General features: G+C 33.4%; 1 protein-coding gene across 1 annotated transcript in view; it reads right to left on the bottom strand.

The window, feature by feature from the left end:
- The window catches only part of LOC132554555 (unconventional myosin-XV-like), a 62,087-nt gene extending 37,789 nt beyond the window's left edge, over nucleotides 1-24,298 (bottom strand). The window contains exons 1-16 of the mRNA XM_060218880.1: nucleotides 24,195-24,298; nucleotides 22,489-22,563; nucleotides 16,615-16,815; nucleotides 16,393-16,456; nucleotides 16,000-16,113; nucleotides 12,186-12,347; nucleotides 11,346-11,462; nucleotides 10,948-11,006; nucleotides 10,605-10,734; nucleotides 10,181-10,408; nucleotides 9,655-9,780; nucleotides 9,275-9,352; nucleotides 8,744-8,898; nucleotides 7,491-7,661; nucleotides 7,021-7,141; nucleotides 3,284-3,459 (exon numbers count right to left, since the gene is read on the bottom strand). Of these exons, the coding sequence (XP_060074863.1) occupies nucleotides 3,284-3,459; nucleotides 7,021-7,141; nucleotides 7,491-7,661; nucleotides 8,744-8,898; nucleotides 9,275-9,352; nucleotides 9,655-9,780; nucleotides 10,181-10,408; nucleotides 10,605-10,734; nucleotides 10,948-11,006; nucleotides 11,346-11,462; nucleotides 12,186-12,347; nucleotides 16,000-16,113; nucleotides 16,393-16,456; nucleotides 16,615-16,815; nucleotides 22,489-22,563; nucleotides 24,195-24,262 (2,045 nt within the window). The 5' untranslated portion in view covers nucleotides 24,263-24,298. The remainder of the gene's footprint in view (nucleotides 1-3,283; nucleotides 3,460-7,020; nucleotides 7,142-7,490; nucleotides 7,662-8,743; nucleotides 8,899-9,274; nucleotides 9,353-9,654; nucleotides 9,781-10,180; nucleotides 10,409-10,604; nucleotides 10,735-10,947; nucleotides 11,007-11,345; nucleotides 11,463-12,185; nucleotides 12,348-15,999; nucleotides 16,114-16,392; nucleotides 16,457-16,614; nucleotides 16,816-22,488; nucleotides 22,564-24,194) is intronic.
- Between the last annotated feature and the right edge of the window lie 1,751 nt (nucleotides 24,299-26,049).

Below are 26,049 nucleotides of genomic sequence, written 5' to 3'. Positions count from 1 at the left end.
TAAGTTTGGCATATTTGTGACCTTGTCTAAAAAAATGTTCAGAACTATGATAATATAAATTCGGTTTAGGATCAAAAATTAAAATAACAAACCTCCATAGGATTCCATATTTCTATCGTTAAACATTTTTCATCACACTAAAAAGAAATCTGTCCTATTGTAAAGCCATTTACAGTAGCACCTGCTCTCAGAACAAAACTTCATATTCCCATCATGCAATGTTGAATTCATTCAGAGTCAAGTGCATTCTGTAGAAACCTATTAAAGATTTATTTTTAAAAGTTTCAAGAAAAATTAGCTGATTTTTCTAAAACCTACTGATTCCTAACATTCCAGTTCAATGGAATCACAATGTACCATATGTTCTTTATATACTCAGGCTTTTCATACATATATATTGAGCATCAAAGAATTTGTGGAAACGTTATTGGCAGAAGGGGAGGGGTAGACTGACTTTTTTCTCATGTCAAGATCTATATGAAGAAGTACATTTCTAATAAAAGCGAACTTTTTATTGTAAAATATCTGTTGGGATTACCTTGTAGAACTTCTTAAAATTCTATTGGTGTGAATTGAATATAGAATCTAGTATTGCAGACAGATCAACACAATGAAGCCTAGTTTTTACTTTTTTCCGATTTAATATAAATTTCAAACATTGTGAATGAAATATAGTTGAAAAGTTAAATACACAAAGACCTGGCATGATAACGTTTCTATACCACAAAAGTGACCAGAATAAAGACTCCATCTACAGAGCTCTGTGTGAAAATTGTCAACCTGGGCCATCTTCAAGATTGTGATGGGAAAATTTCTCAATTATTTTTGATACATGTGTTCCTAAAAATTGATCTCTTCAACCAATGTGTTCAGTCAATAATTTAATCAACTATGATATAAAAATTATTTTTGGTACATCTGTACATACAAAATTTGACCTTTTCGATCAACATATTCAGTAGATAATTTAACCAACTACTTTCCTAAAGTGACTTTCTGTGATGTAATCAGGGCTCCACTAAGATTTAATGGTCCTTCTTCAAACAATCATTTCCATAAATATTTTTTGTCCTAATACATCTAATAAATTAATGAGTCACAGTCCAATATCACAACATATTTTACAAATTAATTATGTATTAAGATATTCCTTGTACATACGAATAATTTATGCATAAACTGAAGAATGTATTGATTCTAATTAATTCTTATAACTAAGCTGGTAACATAACCCTTACATTTGTAAACCTATTGTAATTCATAACCTATGTTCTGTCAGAATAACTACACCATCACAGATTAAAACTGTATCAAAATTAATTTATTTTTATCCTGAGTTAAACCATAATTTATCAGTCCAGAAAATAATGAAACTTCTTCTAAATATTTTCATGAAAACGAATGGTTATCAGGCTAAAAAGTATTCCTAAAGATGCAAGCAACTACTAAACTGTTATGAAACCATGTCCCGTTGTTTTGTAAAATATCATTGTGACGTAAGAATTTAGACATGATCCAACACAAGACATTATTGATTTGATGTAGGTCAACATCAATGACTGTCAGAAAATAGGTGTTTATCAAATATGTAGTTAGATAATCTAGGTATGTTATTGAAGATTATGAGAATTTCTATAATAAACAAGGCAAAAATGAACACTCCTTTAGTAACTGGAATATCAATATGGAGTTTATATGTGTTAACATGGACAATCATTAACTAGGTGATGAAACTCTGTCCCATTACATGTGTAATACATTAGGGTATCTGATGCCTCACATTTTCACATCCACAGGTTTAAAACATTACGGTATGGGAAGCCTAACCTATGCCCATTGGGCATTACATGATGTGTTTTTCAACTGTAATATCTATGCATAAGAAGACAACAGTCTGTGAAAAAACTGACGACTGAAGGCTGTACGTTACACCCAAATCTGTGACATTCATGTCATATTCGTGGCCAAGACCCTTGTGGCTAACAAAGCTGAATATATTATTGCATAATTGCATATCTTATGGCAACTTTTTTGAGAAAGATTTTACATAATTCATAGATAAAACAACACAAGGAATTTTTTTGGAGTCTTTTTCTTTAAAAAAGGAAGAAAAACATGTTTAAAACAAATATTTCAGGTATCAGAATGTGAGATAATGTACCTACCAGCTCAGGTGATGAAAATCCCAGGACATTAGCTGATCACAAACTCACAAGCATACAGGTAAACTTTACAGAGCACAGAATATCAATCAAATGGCCATATGAGAGAGTGAAGTTCAATATGAAGCCTTCACATCTTCCAACAAATACCACCAGGTAGGATGTTGTACGTCATAATACAGACCCACAGACCACAGTAACACTGGGTGGGAGAGTTACATCAGTAAGACAAGCTTTCTACTATTAGTATCACAGCATAGGAGGTTGTAAGTATTCTCCATTGGTGGTATCACAGTATGGGAGGGTTTCATTGTCATTATTACACAGACTCTCTACTATTGGTATCACAATGTGGGAGACTGTACATCATTAAAATACAGATACTCTACCATCACAGGATGGGAGGGTTTCATCGTCATTATTACACAGACTCTCTACTATTGGTATCACAATGTGGGAGACTGTACATCATTAAAATACAGATACTCTACCATCACAGTATGGGAGGGTTTTATCGTCATTATTACACAGACTCTCTACCACTATATCACAGGCTGGGCGACTGTACATTATCATTACACAAATTCTCTACCATTGGTATTACAAAGTGGGAGAGTTACGTCATTAACAAAGACTCTTTACCAATGTACCACAGGTTGGGAGACTGTCCACCATCAAGACACAGATTCTCTACAACTGGTATCACAGAGTAGGAGAGTTAAATCATTAACAAAGACTCTTTACCAATGTACCACAGGGTGGGAGATTGTCCACCATCAAGACACAGATTCTCTACCATTGGTATCACAGAGTAGGAGAGTTAAATCATTAACAAAGACTCTTTACCAATGTACCACAGGGTGGGATTGTCCACCATCAAGACACAGATTCTCTACCATTGGTATCACAGAGTAGGAGAGTTAAATCATTAACAAAGACTCTTTACCAATGTACCACAGGGTGGGAGATTGTCCACCATCAAGACACAGATTCTCTACCATTGGTATCACAGAGTGGGAGACTGTACATTATCATCACAAGGACACTCTACTACTAATATCACAATATGGGAGACCATACAAGGACATCAGAAGAGAAAAGAAATCTAAATTAATTCTCACCTTTCGAACCATGTCTTTATCACTGCCTGAATCTTGCATGTGGCTGAACTTAATTGTCGGAATTTTCTTCGGGCCAGGAACATGCGTGTGAGTTTTTGGATGGTGACCACAGAATTGTACTGAATGTTTTTAGCATGTACATCTAACTGCTGCTCAAATGCCTCCTTCATGAAGACCTGTGAGGAATTTAACAATGAAAATCAAATTAACAAACAAAAATCAAACAAACCAAAATCATTCAAATACCAATTAATTTAATGTATAGAGAATCTTCTTTAGATACATGTTAACAGACATCATTTCCAATTATTTTTAAAAAGAAAAATGAAATCGTGGACAAGTTTGAAATAAGAAACTCTTTCAAAAAGTGTCAACAAGTGCACCCTATTTAATTCTTCATTAGCTTTTACTCCCACAGCTGAAGGCATGATCAATAATTACCAAGGATAAGAAATATCAAATCTTAATTCTTAAATTTTATGGCAATGTACATTTTGGAATGATTTTTAAAAATTTATTGCAAAAAGACATTTTTTCTTTTTAAAGAAAGGAGTCTTTAATGCATCCCATATATCTCATAGCATGACCTTTGACCTTAAGTTCTTTTTTTTCTTGATGACATCATACCAAAAGCATGTCAACCTAACATTATAACAAAAAATTGCCTCCATGACCTAACAATCTCTTTAAACTTGATACATCTATGGCATGCAATGAAAGTGTAATTTACAAATAAAATATTACATGTACAATGTATTTATATAAAAAAACTTGCTTGCTGTGAAGGTCATTATACAAATAAACAACATATGTACTTAATGGCTTTCAAAATGACAAATTGTCCTGAACTGTCTGACAAGGTTTCTGAAATGTATTATTAATTCAAAGTCTCCTTCAACATGTTGGAAAATTGGGACACATAAATCTGAGTTTTATTACAGGTATCTTGTACTGGTGACAGCATTTATAGGGGTCAACACATAACGAAATCCTACAATTATGAGATTCTGAGCTTGAGAGATAACATCTTTGTTAAATTAATCTGGTTTGTGTGTCTATTCAAATATTTTTTAATAATAAATAAACACAATAATATTAAGATTCGGTAGAAAGTTACATTATTGAAAAGCCTTATATTTTGGTTGCTTGACAACATAAAATGACACTAATATATATTGTAGAAATGTTTAGGAGTTCATAGTAACTGAAATAACTCAATGTTTAAACAGAGGTTTGAACAAAAACAAGCATATTTATAATACTGCTACCTACTGAGCATGCTTTACACTAGTTTCAGTGCTGAAGCAAACTCCATCAAATTAGTCCAAATTAAGGAATGGCATATTCTTTTAATTTCAATCACCTGCAGTTTCTATAACACTTAACTTAATACTTGATAGTAAAAGATCGCACTTTATTGATAATCAAAGGGAAATAACTCCAATCATTTGTGGAGGTGGTATGAAATATCACCTATCATACAAACAATGGTAAATATTTCTGTTCAATGACTGGACTTAAGAAGAGCTAAACATTTTACGCATGTATACTTAATCATCATTATCTTTGGGTTTTTCCAGTTTCTGTCTATTTAATTATTACTGTGGTGTGAAATTTCAACACCAAAATGCAAATTTATCATAAGAGTGTCAAGTCGATTACAAACCCTTGATAATGAGGTAATTTGTATGCACTACAGATAACCATGTCACATAATTAAGCAGATTTATGAATTCCTTAACAAACTGTAACAGACCAAAAACATAGAAAGACAATCATCCCACAAACTAAAAGAAATTGCTACAAAACAGGTGTACATGATACATTCAAGAAATTGAAGTGATCCATTATTTATTTTTTTAATAATTTTAGTAAAGGAACACACAACCTGATATTTTACACATTTCTATCATAAAGTTGTCTCCCTTTAAACACTTTCAGTTATAATTCATACTTCAAGACTCAACAAGCTTTATCAGAAAATCTTTCTCAGTAAGTTTAAAAAGGTTCAAAGGAAAAATGTAAATATAAACAGGTCTGAAATTAATATTTCGGAAAAACAATCCTCTTCTTGAAAATCGCATTTTGAAAATTTATGAATTTCATAAAAGAACTATTTTACAGGTATGTTTTTGTTTATGAAAGATAAGCAGCATAGAGTGAAACCTCACTTAACAACCACCTCAAAATTATGACCACCGCGCTATTAGGGGCACTTTTTTTCAGTCTCTTTTTTTTCCACAATATATCATTGTATTGGTCGCTTCAGTGTTACTATCTCCCCGCTATTCTGTATTACGACCACTTCTTACAATCCCAATTACCACTAATTAACACTAATTGACCTCACAATTACAACCAAGCACTGACTAGTATTTAAAGTTTACCTAATGGGCAGTGAACTGCGAGCATGTGGTATTTCGTCACGGGTTACCCATCCCTGTGGAGTTATACATAGTAAACATCATTATTGGATTAACTTGGCCTACCCGTGTGAAACTGCATGCCAGACACATTTTAATAGTTTGTCAATTATATATCGATAGGTCGCTAGGTATGCTGTTAAATACCTTAGAAGCCCTGCATACCCATAGTTGAATTAAGTCATCTTTTTGACCGACTGTCCTTTGCTCGCACACCCACACTTTGTTGAGGGTTATTTTACTGTTTTTGTAGCGATAATACACTCTTGACATCGTTTGAACAATAAAACAAACATGTATCTAAACTTTTTACAACATATTTTTTGCTGTCACAGAATTTAGCTGAACTTTATCACACAATGACAATACCAAGTAAACAAAACGAGCCATCGCTAAAAAGGACTATGGAAGAGGAGGCTGTCCAGATCCGTAGCTCTTCGCAAGTGTACACTGGACTCTTTTTCTTCAGTAAAAAGGCAAATGTGTTGTACTGAGTGATACACTGATAGAGTTAATGTGTTTGCTAATTAATGTGAATAATGAAGCATTGAAAGACTTTATAATGACTTTATTAATATTGTTACAAATGTTTTTTACTGTGTAATCCATTGACTGACTTATTGTTTGTAAATCTATGAGAAAAAATTTAAAAATTGATGTTAAATTCCTATTGGACTTAAAAATTCATTGCTTGTTTCCTTTTATTCAATGTTTACAAAGATAAATATACATGTATATTATGATATAAACTAACAAAAATATATCTACATATATATATACTTTAGTCAGTTCAAAAAGTTTATCTGTTTTACATACTTTTCATAAAATTCAACATTTTTTATATAATGCAGTTGTTATTGTTGAATAATATACATAGACATTATATATATAGTCTTTATTTTAAACAGAGTTACGGTTCTAGGTGGTCAATCTGATCTACCTCACTATTAAGATCACCTCGCCACTAAGACCACTTCTGCCCAGTCCCCAAAGTAGTCTTAATGGCCAGGATTAACTATACATAAATCCTAAAAGGAATGTTGATTTTACATAATGTATTTTGAATTTATTACAGAATTTTGCTTGCGATACAGATAATTCACACAGCAAATTTTGTATTTCTTTAAAAAAAACACAACCTTTAGTCAGACATTATAAATCTGGAAACTGATTTCCTAAGATAAAATATTTTTAAACTCTAAGATGAGTCTGACATTAGAAATTCCTCAGTTTGTTTTTGTTTCACTTCACAATGAGTTTTGAGATGTCCAGGATAACTTGAATGTTGAGGTGCCTTTAGGTTATACTCCTTACCTTTGTGGCCCCGATTCTGTACATATGAGACATGGAAGGCCCTTGTGTCAGCAGAATCTTATTACACACCTCTGTTGGTAATGCCTTGTCATTGATTTTTCCCATTAAGAGGAAACGGTACCTGAAAATTAAAGGAGAACATATAGAAGAAAATTATAAAGCAAGAGTGTTTAAGAACTAAAAAATATGGCAACTGGTAACATTCAATTATCAATACAACTTAATTTTCGTTCTAAAAAAATAAAAAAAAAATGAAATCAGCAGGGCTTAAGTATAGGCCTTCATGCTTAATCAATTAAGATATTTATGCTAACTATTAAGGTCCAAATGCTAAATCAGTTAAGATATTATTTAAGATAAGATTTAAATGCTTAATCAATTACTTTCTCTATCATGTCAGACATCAAATATACTAAGAAAGTCAGAAGCTTCAAGGGATATAACTCTTGCAGAGACAGATCAAGACTCACCTTTCAATGAAGACTGGGAATTTGACTCGGATAGGGAAGCCCATTTTACGTATTCGGATGGTTTCTAACATCCCTGTATATCTCAGTTGGTCTAGTACTACTGTTTTCTCAAACTGCATTGGTGCCTTGTGATTGTTTGGTTTTATACATCGCACAAAATATGGGTTACATCTGTCAACAGAGAGAAACAAGATTTTTCTACGCTGTACAAATTTATCCAAAGTTATACCATATCAACAGTAGGTATGTCAACAAGTGCTTTTTCATTGTCCTGAAATAAGCCCACCACATGTCAAATCAGAAAATACTTGTTGGCCCCTGAGCTTATCAAAAATTGAATTTACAACTAAATTTGATTATTATGAAATATGTAAATATCTGTTTTATAATCAGTCAAGGATTCTAACTCCTAATTTGATTTTTGCAAATTTTTACAAACATTAGATTAAAAAAAATAACAAGATAACCCAAAGCGTGACATTATCTTCTGTGTCCCATTGTTTAAAAAGTATTAAAACAATATCTATTTGTTAGTTATAATTATTCTATACAAAGTATTGAAATGGAGAACTTCTACTTGATTACTAGCTTGATGCTTGTACAAAGTTTTGAGTACTGGGTAATTATCTTGAATTATCTTGAACTGTTTAAGAGAATTGGTCTGAAAAAACCGAACTTTGTGATTTGGCAATCTGTTTCCATGGTAACATAAACAGTATTTAAATTGAGAACTTTTATTATTTTGAAGTTTCAGAGCACTTGTCCATAAAAAATGAAATTTGTGATGAGGGATATCTGTTTCCATGGTAACAGAAACAAAAACTGAACCCAAATCTAATTTATACAGAAAGTTTTGTGGTGTTGAGTGGAAAAGTGTCGAAGTTGTAGCCCAGAAAGGAAAGTTAACACTACTTTTGTGTATTTTGACCATATGTTCATGGCAACACAAAAAAATATATCAAAACTGAAATGTCAATAGCAAAAACACAACTAGGGCACAAACTTAATATATACAGCAAGTTTTGTAAAGTTGAGTTGAATGGTTTTTAACTTACTGGGAAAAACCCTCAGACGGACGGATGCATGCATGCACAAATGGATGGAGCCCAAATTAATATCCCCATTTCACCAGGGATAAACAGCAAGCATTAAGCTTTACATATTTCTCAACCTGGTTTAATTAACACATAACATGGCATGGAGTTCCTTTAACATGATAGGAGCATTTGATTTGAAAGAACACAATTACGTACTTTGACATTGTATCTATCAGTAAGAGCAGTGACTCAGTGAAACCTGCTGCCACAGTGGGTGTCCTCGGTTTGAGGGTCACGTAGCGCCCAGTTGACTTGCTGAGCGTCTTTGTAATGAGTCGGTCACGCATTTCTTTAAACATTGACGCAATCATCTAAAAAAAAAAACAGTGCAATCATTTGAAATTGCCTGGTTAATTTAAGTTACAGCTATCCATAGTATGTGTGAAATACTTTTGCTTTAAATTTGAAATGACTTTGAAATAATTAAACTTGTTACAATCAATTTTTTTTTATAATCAAAGCCCTATATTAAACATGTACACAGAAGGAATTTTAGTTTATAATTTTAAAATGCACACATGTAGCCTTAAAAAAAAACCGGGGAAGACTGGACACTTGTTTATAAATAAACAAGGATTTCTTTAATAGACAGATCAAGGATTCCTATAAATCTCTAACATGGATCTTTATTGTTTTTTAACAATTGTGATCAGATTCCGTCCTCATTCGTGACAATATAAAACCTACCCTGTTTTTACTTTCACACAAAAGTTCGACGACATCACTCCTCAAGGTGTCCTTGTTCTTCTCCAGAAAATGATCCACCTGTAACAGTTCATGGATTAATATTATTTGTGAATTTTGAGCAGTATTGTACTGTTCTTTAAAACAGTCATACATGTGTTGGTCCCTCATGCTCAGTAACACGCCATCTTTCTCACTCAGCAATATCATATAAAACTCCTAACAAGCAGGATAAGATTTTTGAATAAGGTCATTCCAGTTCATCATATCAGCAAATTAAAACAGCAAATTGAGAATTAATCATAAAATTGAATCAGTGTGATTCCAGTCTAGAAATATTGTCCTGCAATGTTTAGTTCTAACACGTTTCACAGCTTTCTTACATTGTATTTGATTTTTCCAGCAAAGTGGATGACATAAAACTCGGGGACTGACATCCGTGGCTTGTCATACAGAGAATTACTGGAGTGATGGAAATGACATTTCTCCAGGAATGAAAGATCTGTAGCCTGTAATACACAAAATGTAATTGAAATATTTGATAAATTGTTTAACTTATAACACATCATTAATGCAGATAAATGTAATGCTATCAAAATCCTTTCAAACTTCTGTACAAAACAGGTTTGTCTGTGTCTGAAGGCAGTGTCAATGGATGATGCAGCCTCCAAACGGTTACTTTTTATTGTAAGGTGTCAAAGGGGAGATGACATTCTTTACTTGTGAAGTAACGCAGTGGAGGGAGGGAGGGGGGAGGGGAGGGGCACTTTGGTATCCATAAGTAGCGGAAATCTCAATATGTACATTATTTTCTCATTCAACCTGAAGAGGTCTACTCAACATTCAAATAATGTATATAATACTGATTTGTAATAAGTAAACCTGCATTGTACATAGTAACTTGTATACCTGAGGAAAACTGCACTCATCATCGAGGATGACTAGGATCCCAGCAGGTTTGCTGGCGAGGAGATCGATAACTGGCTGATTGTCCTGGAACTCTATAGACGACCAGTCAATGTTCTCTTTAGCATATTCCTTCTGTTCAAGACGGAAGATGTGCTGGTTGAAGAAAAACTGTAATGTCTCGTTTGCATAGTTGATACACAGCTGCTCGAAGCTGTTCACATGGAAGTCCTGCAAATAGAAGAGTCTTGTATCACCTTTGGGTGAGTGTGTTACGCAGTTTCTTACTGTCCCTTTATAGTTTCTTGCATCTGCATTAAAAGGGTTTAAAAGTCATTACTTCTGAGTTTTGGTATGGACCTTTAAATCATTTAAGTCACAATCCAATTAACAAGTTTTCATAAGAAAAAATTAAATTCAAATCTACCTCAAACCCGAAAATATCTAAAACAGCAATGGCTGATGTCTTTTCTCGCTCCGCTCGACAGATGATGAGGTTGACCCGTTGCACCAACCATGTAAACAGACGACTGTAGAGTGCTTTGGATATGGCATCCCTGTAAAACATCAGAACATAAACTGAATACATACCTCTGTATGTTCGTGTCAATTTTTTCCTTTTTATCATATTTATCCGAGTCTTATTTCTGTTAGTTGATATTTTTTTATCTTTTTAACCTGCATAAAATGTTTATCAAAATTATAATCAAATACAGAAACTGATGACTATTATTCAGATAATAGTCCAAATTATATAGATCAGAACATACCTTGAATCCAGCGCCTGATCTATGTTAAAAGGTGTTAGGACACGATCCCCGCGTGTTTCCTGAAAAATGAATTCAGTCGGTTTCAAATCTTGACTTTCATATACAGACAATTCTTGTAATTAACGATAACAGATATCAGAAAGTAATATGAGATTCTATTCATCAATAATATAAGATTCTGTTTATCAAATATCATTCATATTGTTTGCTAGCCCATGATTACACCATTTATCTTTTAGTCAGACATTAACAAATGGATAAATTATGACTTATTGTCCATCTTGTTGAGGTTATGGAAATGAATGTTTGTTGTTGTCTGGCTTAGTATGATTTTGGCAGCTAGGGATTGTTCTAACTTACATATAGACTTGATAACAGCGTGCTTGAACTGTACTTACTGTGACTTTGGTAGTGAGGGCTTGCTGGAGCCAGTCCTCTGACAATTGTAGGAGATGGGAGATCCATTTCAGTTCAGCGTCACTCCCAAGTAAAACAGTGTCATGTCCATTGTCATGCTATAAACAAGGAAAGATTTATTATGAATTATTACTATTACACACAAATCAAGAAAAACCAAAGTAAAAAAACTGAAGTATTGCAACACTAGATCCTCAACATATCAAGACTTCCATAACAAAATATTCTTAATCCTGCATGGTATTTACCAGGGGGACTACACAATACCCCACAGTCAAGTGAAGTACTCAATATCAAACACAGAAATATTACATATTACCAGAGTAGACCACTTTTGGTTCAAAGGTCATCAAAGGGTATTCAAACTTCTCTATATAAGCTGAATAATTTATGTGAATACTAATTTTCCAATGACATCTTCATGAAAGGAACAGTAGATACTTGTTGATACTTGTAAGAATGAGTGCACAAAATGTTTGAAGTTCTGATTATCCCTCCTTACCAATCATACAGAAAATAACCATCATGTTCGTGATTGTCAGTTAAGCCTTTATTGGCACTTAAATTCTAGGTAAAGATATTGAATGTATACATTTTTCTACTTAAATTCTGCATTAGCTTGTACTTAAAAAAATGAAAAATAAGGAGATATTCTACAAAATTTGCCATAATGTGACTCATTTTATTTACATTTATGTTTTTTTCCCAGAAGGCAACAGAGATCAGGATGGAATTTTCTGGTTAATAGATCAATTGTTTTTGGTTTTAGCTCTAAAGTAGGAAGACATCAACAAGGAACGCCCCTCTGTACATCATTTTACCTGTATTGCTTTGAAATAAATATTGCCTAGATGTAAGACACAGGACAGAATCTTGAAAATAGTCTCTTGTTCATGTCGCTCAAAGTTGAGAACTTCCATGGCAGTGCTGAGAGTTCGGTAATTTTCTGCATCATCACGTCCTGATATGCTGCAGTTTCCTCCCTGTGTATGAATAATAAAATGCAAAATGAAATTGTATAATCACACAACATTTGACATATTTAGAATAGTCTTGTAACTGTGTAATAGAAATTATAGACTGTGGTATTATTTGTAGGGTGATGGTGAAAATGAATGGTAATTTTAGGATGACTATTACTTTTAGAATTGCCTTTCTTGAACAGATTGTTCATACTAAAATTTTATCTCCTGAACCAACTGAATTGTACCATTCTTTTTGTAGAATTCCATGTCCATGAGTGAAGCATCCTGTACTGCCCATACCTATTTGGATAGCTGGGCAGACTACAACAATCTGGTCATAATTGAGTAGGTCACAACATCATTTTATCTTAAAAAGGAGTAAGGCAATTAAACTTTCTGGCAAGACATAAAAATCTTCCAGAGTGTTGTATTGTTATGTGAATAACATGCCTGAATGATGACATATGATAGAAGAAAACAGGAAATTTACCACCAGATGCTACCAGTCTATCATTATAGCCAGACTACCAGTCTATCATTATAGAAAGACAGACTACCAGTCTATCATTGTAGAGACAGACTACCAGTCTATCATTATAAATAGACAGACTACCAGCCTATCATTATAGACAGACTACCAGTCTATCCAGTACCAGTATCATTATAAATAGTCTATCATTGTACAGACTACCAGTCCATTGTATACAGTTATCATTGTAGACAGACTACCAGCCTATCATTATAGACAGACTACCAGTCTATCATTATAACTAGACAGACTACCAGTCTATCATTATAGACAGGCTACCAGCCTATCATTATAGCCAGATTACCTGCCTATCATTATAGATAGACAGACTACCAGTCTATCATTGTAGACAGACTACCAGTCTATCATTATAAATAGACAGACTACCAGTCTATCATTATAGCCAGACTACCAGTCTATCATTATAGACAGACTACCAGTCTATCATTATAGACAGACTACCAGTCTATCATTATAGACAGACTACCAGTCTATCATTATAGCCAGACTACCAGTCTATCATTATAGACAGACTACCAGTCTATCATTATAGACAGACTACCAGTCTATCATTGTAGACAGACTACCAGTCTATCATTATAAATAGACAGACTACCAGTCTATCATTGTAGACAGACTACCAGTCTATCATTGTAGACAGACTACCAGTCTATCATTGTAGACAGACTACCAGTCTATCATTATAGACAGACTACCAATCTATCATTCTAGACAGACTACCAGCCTATCATTCTAGACAGACTACCAGTCTATCATTATAGCCAGACTACTTGCCTATCATTATAGACAGACTACCAGTCTATCATTATAGACAGACTACCAGTCTATCATTATAGACAGACTACCAGTCTATCATTATAGACAGACTACCAGTCTATCATTATAGACAGACTACCAGTCTATCATTATAGACAGACTACCAGTCTATCATTATAGACAGACTACCAGTCTATCATTATAGACAGACTACCTGTCTATCATTATAGACAGACTACCAGTCTATCATTGTAGACAGACTACCAGTCTATCATTATAGACAGACTACCAGTCTATCATTATAGCCAGATTACCAGTCTATCATTATAAATAGACAGACTACCAGTCTATCATTATAGACAGACTACCAGTCTATCATTATAGACAGACTACCAGTCTATCATTGTAGACAGACTACCAGTCTATCATTGTAGACAGACTACCAGTCTATCATTATAGACAGACTACCAGTCTATCATTGTAGACAGACTACCAGTCTATCATTATAGACAGACTACCAATCTATCATTATAGCCAGATTACCAATCTATCATTATAAACAGACAGACTACCAGTCTATCATTATAGACAGACTACCAGTCTATCATTATAGCCAGACTACCAGTCTATCATTATAGACAGACTACCAGTCTATCATTATAGACAGACTACCAGTCTAAGTCTATGATTATAGATAGACTACCGGTCTATCATTATAAATAGCCAGACTACCAGTCTATCATTATAGACAGACTACCAGTCTATCATTATAGACAGACTACCAGTCTATCATTATAGACAGACTACCAGTCTATCATTATAGACAGACTACCAGTCTATCATTATAGACAGACTACCAGTCTATCATTATAGACAGACTACCAGTCTATCATTATAGACAGACTACCAGTCTATCATTATACACAGACTACCAGTCTATCATTATAAATAGACAGACTACCAGTCTATCATTATAGACAGACTACCAGTCTATCATTATAGACAGACTACCAGTCTATCATTATAGACAGACTACCAGTCTATCATTATAGACAGACTACCAGTCTATCATTATAGAAAGACTACCAGTCTATCATTATAGACAGACTACCAGTCTATCATTATAGACAGACTACCAGTCTATCATTATACACAGACTACCAGTCTATCATTATAGACAGACTACCAGTCTATCATTATACACAGACTACCAATCTATCATTATAGACAGACTACCAGCCTATCATTATAGACAGACTACCAGTCTATCATTATAGACAGACTACCAGTCTATCATTATACACAGACTACCAGTCTATCATTATAAACAGACAGGCTACCAGCCTATCATTATAGACAGACTACCAGCCTATCATTATAGACAGACTACCAGTCTATCATTATAGACAGACTACCAGTCTATCATTATAGACAGACTACCAGCCTATCATTATAGACAGACTACCAGCCTAAGGCTATAATCATAGATAGACGGACTACCAGTTTTTGGTTTGAGCATTCAAGATCTATTCATTCAATTATTTATATTGTTTTTATCGTGTTTCACTGCCCCGATTTCATGCTTAATGAATTAGAATTATTCAAATTTAATATCTGCTGTGACTGTCAAATCTATTTCTGGGTTTCATTCAGGCAATAAAAACTGATGTTGATTTCCCAATCGACTACCTGTTGTCCAGAATCCTGATTAATCATTAATCAATAACGACAGACTAGGTGAGGTGTTCCAGACTTCGCCATATGAGTATATAAGGTTGTACTGTATTATCTTGACTACAACTTTTTAATGGGTATTCTATCATGTACAGGTTATGATGTTTGTTTATTCCAGAGCTTATCATATGCTAATATAAACATGGCTGACTTTCCTAGAGACTTCAATTACGTGTGTCTTGAAACGTTCATATTTTGTAAATTTATTAATTTTAGTTGAAGCACAGGTAAACTGATTTTCCTGATAAACATCATTTAAAATGTCTCAATAACTCAATGGAATTAATCAGTATACCTGGAATCTTAAATCGTATATTTTTAAAATCTTCATTTAAATATCGATTTTTGAGTCGGTACATAAATTGTCTTGTGGACTTCTATTCTACCACCAAGCTGTAAAACGGAGTATCCCATCCTATGAGGAAGGTAACATTTGACAGCCTGTTGCACTATTTATGAGAATTAATGGAGAGGCCCTTAGATTTTTCGATTCTGTTGCACAGTATGATTATACTTCACAATACTGACTAGTAAATCATGTTTAAAAAGAAAGCTTTGTAAGCTCAAAATATTTGTGATTCTCAAACAGATTTCAGGTGTGTTCAAGTTCCATATCCACAGGTGACTTACCTGGTTAAGGTAAAAGTACGTGCTGGCAGCCTGGAGTCCATACTTCCCTTTCTGCTCTTCAGAAAATCCAGACAACATCTCGTAAAATACATGGTAGTTTCTTTCTTCTGCCGCCTAAACAAACAATTTTTGCTAGATTTATTTATAGAAGGTAATAAATTTTATTAAATCTTTCCAACATGATACAAAAGGTGTTTATTTCTTATTACAATTTTTGTCTCCACATGACATTTTTTTTGACAGCAGCTAATCAGGAGTATAGAGTGTACTAATTATCATGATTTCTATTTTAATGACTATAAACCTTGAACTGTATACTGACAAAAAAAAACTGCATGTTTCTGCAACAGCCAAAAAAACGTATTAAAATCCAGTAATTTTCACTATACAAACCTGAGTTACGAGGCGAGATTTCTCCAGTAAGTATTCTGATGTACGTGCCCCTACTATGGACCCCCTAGATAACAAAACATATAAATAAAAATAAGCCATTTCTTTCATTTAATATTAATTATTACATAATACACAAAAATATTAAAAGAAATCTTGGGTATAAAAACTGAAAGTGTCATTCATTGTTCATTAACTTCAATATCAGAATAAGGATCGACTTACGCTTTAAAGTATACTTCAATATATTTTCCAAATCTGCTAGAGTTGTCATTTCGGATGGTTTTGGCATTGCCGAAGGACTCGAGAAGTGGGTTCGCTTCGAGGATTTGTTCAGTGATCAGATCGTTGCCAGATTTATTTACAGCAGCCAAATATTGCATCACCAGTTTAGTGGCTTCTGTTTTACCGGCTCCACTCTCACCACTGAAAGTAGGTCACAAACTCTTAAAAGTAGGTCACAGGATTCAATTTGGGTCATAGTATCATTAATTTTTTGTTAAAGAAAGCATGAATTAGGTCATAGAATACGACTGAAGTCCTTAAATGAAACCAAGACAAATACAGGAGTATGCTCTTAGCAATAAGTAGACAAGGTGAAGGTCAAATAAAATAAGTTTACATGTACAAGTTAATAAAAGAGGAAGTTGTATATCAGGTCAAGGTCGTACAATAACAGGACTAGCCCTGAAAAAAGTTGAGAAACCTCACTAGAAATTTGTATCATATATGTGTCTCTTTAAAATATTAACTGATTTATTCAAATTCTGTATGTCATAGTACTGACAGTAATTAAGTTACAGCAGTACAAGTCTATCCACTTTTTTTTGTATCACAGATGAAGGTCACACCTTGTGTTAAGAATTTGTCACTTGTTAATTTAACTAGTGATACACATGAATTCCATGCATTGATTATGTGGCTTATCCTAATCTGAATGTAATCTGCACTAAGCACTTTACAGTATGGTATTTTCAGTTTGTTTTTAGACATGTGTGGTTTATTTTTTTAATCTCTAGAAAAATTAAACTTATCAGAAAGATTGTCTGCTAGTCCTTGTGACTCCTGCTACCAACACTTGTCTAGATTGAATAAAGATATGAAGGACATATCATGGTATAAATTTTTTTTTAAAAATTACTGATAACTATGACACAGTTATTTTCACAGGAATGTTATTTTCACTACTTCTCTGTACATAAACATTTTCATAAAAATTTTAACCTTGACTTACTAAGACATGCATGTATTAGAAGTTCTTTTGCATCCAGGTTGCCAAATCTGAATTTGTAAAAATATAATTTGAACTTTCAAAAATAAAGTCCCTGAAATTTTGACCTGTGAAACTGACCAATTACTGCATCTATCTGACAATAAACCCACCAACATCTTTTACAATGTCAGCAGAAAAGCAAACAAATATTATATTAACATCCGAATCTTTCAAGCCCACCTGTCTATCTTGAATCAGAGTGACCTTTTGACCCCAAACACTCCCCCTCCCAACCAAGGCTGAATTACAGGATGATCATGTCACCATCTTCAGCTATACCTGACCAAATACCAACAATAATTGGACCATTGTCTCTGTACCTGGTTTCTTTAACACACCTGTGCCAGGTAAACTACCAAATATTGATTAAAACATTACAGACCTCTCCACTCCTTGTCCTAACATCAGACGACCAGATGTAATAAACCCAGTATCCAGACCAAACCTAGATTTTCCTATCTATTGATTATTTATAATAAACAGTCCTCTTCTCTCTTTATATATATTCCCACTTTACTCTTTAAGTTCTGATCCATTCAATATCACTGAAACACACTTCAAAGGCTTTCAAATGTAGAGATAGGCGAAAGATTTTTTTTAAAGAAAAAAAATTGCTATTAGCTTGCCATAATGTTTGTAGTAATTTCTACACAGGCATAATGTTGAAGGAACAACAATTAGCCTGTACCAGCACTTCTGTTTAGAGTATGCAGAAAAAGAACTTACATTCTGTCAATTCATCCAGAATACATACAATGGCAACTGTTTTGTAATAGGAAACTGGGGTACCTTTTAAAGCATTTCACATTAATTATTCAAAACGGTTTGTTTTTATGATCCTCTGCTTTGTACAGTGATCTGTTTTTAAAGGGGCTATGTACTGCACAGGATCCAATTGATATAATACAAATAACATTTTGAAAATCAACTGAGGAAGATGCTATTGACCAAAACTATAATTCATTGATAAAATATCCTAAAGTATCCTAGTTCTTGAATTCTTCTTTTACAGATATTTCAAAATAAAACTCTTGTAATTAAAAAGAATTGAATTTTAAGTGGGGCATAGTGATATTTCAGATTGTACCTCACCAGTCCCTATCTTACTACAACTATTGCCATGTTTTCTAACAGAAAGTGTCAACAAACTCTCTCAGATAAATCATTATATCTAAAGTATAGTCAACTTTACATAACAATTATAAAGTTTTAAAACTTATATGTATAATGTAAGTTTTGACTCTTAAATTTTTTCCCCATATATTTGACATTTACAAGAAAACAAACAGAAACAAGAAATTTATAAAGATAATTTGAAACAGATGGTTAAATTCTACATGTATTTGTTATTACAGGTTGACAATGCTCATTCTACAGCCAGCTACACACCCAAATTATCTTAGACCTCTATTTTATCCTAACCGTATTTAATTCTTAATCAAATTTACAACAATGTGAACATCAGTTTAAAAATCATTTAACATAAATTATCTTGGAAACATAATACCTACCTTATCAAATATTGACACGGATCATTCTAAACCTTATTTATATTGTCACGAGTAGAACTCAACAGCTTATATTTTACTTTTTTATTTTTATATAGGAACATTTCTATTGATAAGCCCATCACTATCTATTGCAGTTTCATCCCAGATGTTCCACCTCCGTCCTGTCATGAGCCAGGTGATGAATGCAGGAAAATTAAGGGGGGGTTCCGGATGGGCTTGGGGGATTGTAATTGTAATGGTGAGGTGTTTTTATGAATTATCTGACTCAAAAGTCACAGGGTGGGCTTATAACAGGACCTCAGGAAGTCATCACATTACCTCTGGTTCAAAGTCAGGGGGCTTATTCAGGATGATAAAAAATTACTTGTTGGTAATATTACAAAACAATAGGTATCAATGGGCTTCTTGACAGATAAATACAAGCCTTTCAGTTTCTCTCTCCTATACATTACAACATGTCACCTTTCAGTTTCTCTCTCCTATACATTTCAACATATATCACCTTTCAGTTTGTCTCTCCTATACATTTCAACATATATCACCTTTCAGTTTTTCTCTCCAATACATTACAACATATATCACCTTTCAGTTTGTCTCTCCTATACATTACAACATATATCACCTTTCAGTTTGTCTCTCCTATACATTACAACATATATCACCTTTCAGTTTGTCTCTCCTATACATTACAACATATATCACCTTTCAGTTTTCTCTCCTATACATTACAACATATATCACCTTTCAGTTTTCTCTCCTATACATTACAACATATATCACCTTTCAGTTTGTCTCTCCTATACATTACAACATATATCACCTTTCAGTTTCTCTTTCCTATACATTACAACATATATCACCTTTCAGTTTGTCTCTCCTATACATTTCAACATATGTCACCTTTCAGTTTCTCTTTCCTATACATTACAACATATATCACCTTTCAGTTTGTCTCTCCTATACATTACAACATATATCACCTTTCAGTTTGTCTCTCCTATACATTACAAAATATATCACCTTTCAGTTTGTCTCTCCTATACATTTCAACATATATCACCTTTCAGTTTCTCTCTCCTATACATTACAAAATATATCACCTTTCCGTTTCTCTCTCCCATACAGCACAACATATATCACCTTTCAGTTTCTCTCTCCTATACATTACAACATATATCACCTTTCAGTTTCTCTCTCCTGTACAGCACAACATATATCACCTTTCAGTTTGTCTCTCCTATACATTACAACATATATCACCTTTCAGTTTGTCTTTCCTATACATTACAACATATATCACCTTTCAGTTTGTCTCTCCTGTACAGCACAACATATATCACCTTTTAGTTTCTCTTTCCTATACATTTCAACATATATCACCTTTCAGTTTTTCTCTCCTATACATTTCTAAATAACTTTTGTAAGCAATTAATGAACAATGAACTAAATATAATAATTTTGTGTTAATTTTCAGGAACTTATATTAAAATTGTTCACTTCACATAAAAATTTGATTTATTTTAAATTCATCAACAAAAATTTTGATAAGTTTTAAACTTTATTTAAAAGAATGTGATTTAAAAGTTTAAATGTATAAATCTAAACGCAGGTTTATATTTCCTTTAACACTTTACCATCGTTCCTGAACCAGAACACCTGCATAATGAAATAGCAAACATGAATTGAGGTTCATGGAGTTCAAGGTAAGGGCAAGACTCGTGTGATTTCGCAACTACCGCATACGTAAAATTACCCCGTGCCATTTGAGTATGCAATGAAAATCAACCATACATCAAGAACAACCCACTCCTTGCCACCTCAAAGACACGGGCCACGTGTTGTTCACCCAACAGTAATTACATAAATGTACAATGTAAGATGATAATCCCAGACCTGGCTTTGACATATACAATATAACATATCTCAAGCAAAGATTTCTGGACAAACTTTACTGTGAACAGGGCTGTTGATCTGCCAGATTTGGGGCCGAATATTCCCAATGCAAAATAGCATTTTTTTCCCAATTTAGACCCCAAGTTTTCCCAATTCTAAGGAAAACACCATTATTTTTCCCAATTCTAAGGGCCCCCGGCTCCAGTTCCAAAATGGGGTGCGAGAGCCCGGGTGAATAATGTTTACCTTCTTGATAAATATAACCAAACTTGTCAATGAAGACCAGTCAAGTAAAAAAGAAAAAGAAAACCTACCCCCTATAGACAGGGTGCCTCTATATAGAAGTTCAATTGTTATGAATAATTGTATTCCACTGGGATGTAAAACCAGTGACCTTTATAGAAAGGTATTTGTTTTATATACAGCAGGTGCTTATTACATATAAAGGTGACCTTGATAGACAAGTATTTATCTTCAGATTGCGGCCTTTAAAGCCAGGTATCTATTGCATAAAGGTGACCATAACCACTACCAGTCTGTTTTGACTATAGCTAAAAAAATAGCTTGAAATGAAATGATGTAAAAACAATTATTTTTCTCAGACACGACCTAGTCTTTTAACAATTTACCTTTAAAATTTGTTGAGGTTGGGTGCAGACAGAAAACTTGATATTTGTGGGTTAAATATAACTGGAAAATAAATTTACCTGGAAATCTGATCTTCTTTCATTTAAACAGAGCTGAGGTCACAAGTTTTCTACCAGTTTCTGAGGATTTATATATATATATATATACTACTTAAATTCCTTTGTACATGTTGTGGATAGTTTTACTAGAGAAACTGGCCTTATTGGATAACACCAACTTTTAACTTGTAAAAAAAAGTTGTTCATAAAAATATGAAGGCCTGGAATTCTGTCAACACTAATGTTGCTCTCCTTACGATATGACAGTCTTCCAAGTCCAAGTGAGAGTAAATTGTCTAACCACTGAAGTAGTATTACTGTAGTGATACTGACAAAAGTATTTTAGTCGAAAGTCAAACGATCAAACCTTAAACAGATATCTAGGTCATAGATGCAGCCATGTTGGCTTTATTAGATTGAGAATACACAAGAGGACTTCACCATGATAACTGATATCTAAGGCCCGTCTTACATTTCACTGTCTGGAACCTGGCAGGGAAGTTTTGGGGTCTGGTTGATGAAAATGTTTATTGGAATGGAAATCCAAAGAGCTGTCAAATCTTTATGTTACAAAATAAAAAAGGAAGATCATGTAAATTTCTGATTTATGATTAAAATAATAATCATCTGAGAACAGTTATCAGTTCCTCATCTGAAGCATGTCATTAAGATAAAGAATTTCTCAACAAGGGTGTGGGAAACTTTATTATTTTCATTTCTGTCATCGGAAATCTACCTTATTACAATGACTTGGTTCTCCTTTTCCTTCAGCATCCGGGCATAAGACACACTCCCAATAGCAAACAGGTGACTGGAAATGAACAAAAACAGAAGCTGTATAGAGTCAACATTATACTTGTACTGTATATTTAGAATTCAATAGAGGGCCCTATGGGGAATGTCGAAACACAAACATGGCACAAATACAAAATAGCCTTATTTAAGCCAGACTAGATAATTAACAAAAGTTGACATATCCATTGACAAATTCTTGGGACAATGGAGTTTAAATACCCCGACAGAATCAACGGGGGTCACAAGATTATTGAAAAGCTTTGGATATACAATGTACATAATATATATAGGCTGTGTTTATTGTGCTGTGTCACTGAAAAATCAGGTGTCTATGGACAACATCCTCCTTAGTCCATAATCCACAGTAACAAGAGTGTTAGCTAAACCAAACAATGCAGGTCCTGGGCAGCTCATATGAATACATTTTTCCTGCTCTAGGGAGGATATTTTCTATCATAGACACTGCTAGGTTAATCTACAAGCTGAATTATTCATCATATTTCTTTGTTGAACTGACGGGTACCTGAAAGGTGGCATGCATAAAAAAGTTGATGTAGAGCCTTAGAGATCTATATGACCTATATATCAAGTGAGCATGTAGACATAAAACTGACCTGAATTCTTATTAAGAGATCAAGTCTGTAAAATAGCCATGGTGTTTTCGACACAGTTCAGTTACTTGTTTACATTTGTAAGAAAGCTAATAACATCCCATTTACAATTATAAGATTTGATCCATGATAAGACCATGCCCAGTAATAAGCCCAGTCTATTATCATGTTGACATAAATCTTTTCAATGACCTGAATTTTTATTAAGAGATCAAGTCTGTACAATATATAGCCACAGTGGTTTTGACACAGTTCAGTTACTTGTTTACGTTTGTAAGAAAGCTAATAACATCCCATTTACAATTACAAGATTTGACCCACAATATGACCAGTAATAAGCCCAGTAATAAGCCCAGTCTATTATTATTCTTTACAGATAATGTTCATATTTTTACCATGGTGCAGCAATATTTCCCTAATTTTGAATCAACAAGACACCAGTAAATCACTGCATCAATTTAAGCTTAAAAGCATACAAAATTCAACGCTTTAGATATTAGCATATTATGTTAATCAGTTTTGCTTTTAAAGTCATAAACTTTTAAACAAGAGATAAACTTTAAAACTTATTTTATATTAATTAGCATATTATTGTCAGGTTTTTATTCGAAACAGGACAAACAGGAATTATATGTTGTTTATGAATCCTGTTTTTCTTCAAAGTAAATCATTTCTGATTTGTTGTTGTATATCTGCCATTTTTTCTGCACAGGGCACTTTGCAAAAACAATGATTAAGATATCAACATGGTTTCTGAAGGTCAATAACAACATTTGCTGGTCCAATTAGAAAATGTAATAAAGACATTATTCAGCACTGTAACTCTTTCCTAGTTTTAGTAACATAGTTTGATAAATCAAATGATAATGGTGACTTTAACATTGATATCCTGAAACTATCTGATGTGTTCTCATACTTGAACTTTAAGCTGCTATTTATCGAAATTCCTTACCCCAACCCCCACCCCATGAATGGGACAGAGGAAAAGATGGGACAAAAAGGTAAGGTTGTAAAAACCAATGTGTGGACAACTTACGGGGGTAAGCTACCAAGTGGCTGTCCCTCATACTTCTTGACTACGTCACGGCCATAGATGTTAAACATCTTGTAGGGATTGACAGACGCCAGGATGCTGCCAACAAACGTCTGTCAAGACAAGAAAAATTCTTCTGTTTAATAAACAATATTGTAATATTACTACAATTTGCTAATAAAGAAGATAAATTTGAAAGTACTTGGTATATTCTGATTAAGTTTAAGATATATATTTAATCATATCTTTATTCATTTGTTTTTTGTTGGGACAGAAATTGACATATAACGCTATACTTGAACTCTAAATTGGTATATAAAACTGCACAAAGTAGATGAGCGATAAAGAACGTTACATGGAGTGGAACTCATGCCTCACTATCTTAAGATCTGATATTTAAACCCGGAAGAAAAAATACAACCTAAAAATATACAATGAAAGGATTAAAGCATGACAAAATTACTGCACACTCCAGACAGTTCCATTTCAAGCCTGATGGTGACTTTTCAAACAGCAGACTGAATTATGAAGACACTTGATATGCACTCGGGAACCACTTTTGTTGAGACAGTTTTAGATAAGGAAATAAACATGCATTTCAAATTATCTTAATCTTTTCAATCTGAAGTAAATGATATTTCCCTTTTTTTTCCCCTTCAGTGCAATCCAAACAGAAGACTTTTAAACATTTCACAAGTCCAAATCGTCACACCACCATGACAAGATATTGTGTAATTCTGTTTACTCTCACAGGTTCTTGACGACAAATTCTATTTTCACTTGCAAAAATTCTTTTCATAAATTCATGTGACTTTTTTTAAATGTGATCATATGTACAACAGAATTCAATAATTTGGTAAGAATTTTAATTTTTTTTTTAACTGAAAATTAAAAATCTATTTGCATTGTATTTTAATTCTATGCCTCTGCTGAAAAAAAGAGATAAAAATAAGCCTATCATGATAATGGAAGTGGGGTTTCAATGAAAACAAATTCCAGGAATATGTGCAACACATTGTCTGGCCTTGAAGATCCCGATTTTTAAAACAGATCCATATTTTGTGCTTTAATGGGCAGTTTGTTACAACTCTAAGCAGAAGACGTCCACCCAAGCCAGGTGCGACATCTGTTTCCATAATCGTTTTATTTGGATTTTTCTTTATTAAGAAAATTACTGGTCATGACTTCACACTGATGGGATGTCATCATTTATTGAATACAATCAATGGATTTCCACTCCGCATATGTAGTTGAGCAATACCTATCCCAGTAAACATCAGTATAAAGCCACATCTTGCATAAACAACAATGAAATGTTTGCCGTGGGCCATTTTGAAAAATATACAAGCATCTTTATCTGAATGATAATGACTTACATATATACGTTCTCTTTCATATCTGGCCTGGAGGTTATGGAGAATTGTGCTCTCATCCAGAACACTGTTAAAAGAAAGTAAAGCATCTTAGGCAATTCATAAATACGGTAAAATACTTTAAGTTTTGCCAACCACTCCATAACATGCTGGTATTTGTTATGTTATTCTCAGTTCCATACATAACAATTGGATACAAACTCAAATATTTCGAAAATCTTTGTTTTAGTAAAAAATATTAATCAACCGTATGCCTTCATTACCATATGTTAGTACATAAAATTTTAAAAATTTATAAAACGCCTACAAGACATGAATGACTTTGTTCCTATGAATTTAATTAATTTGTTACACTAATTTCTAGGTGATTTTTTTATGTATGATGACAATGACTTCAACATTGTGAAACACAAACACAAACTTATTAAATGTATCCTTATGATTTGTCATCACATAAACTTTTACCTAATCTCAGAAAACAATAC

This window comes from Ylistrum balloti, unplaced genomic scaffold, assembly GCF_031769215.1.
Source record: "Ylistrum balloti isolate Yb309-2 unplaced genomic scaffold, AGI_CSIRO_Ybal_v1 Utg370416, whole genome shotgun sequence".
Lineage (NCBI taxonomy): Eukaryota > Metazoa > Mollusca > Bivalvia > Pectinida > Pectinidae > Ylistrum > Ylistrum balloti.
Note: the sequence above shows the minus strand (reverse complement) of the source record. Positions and strands in the feature narration are given on the sequence as shown.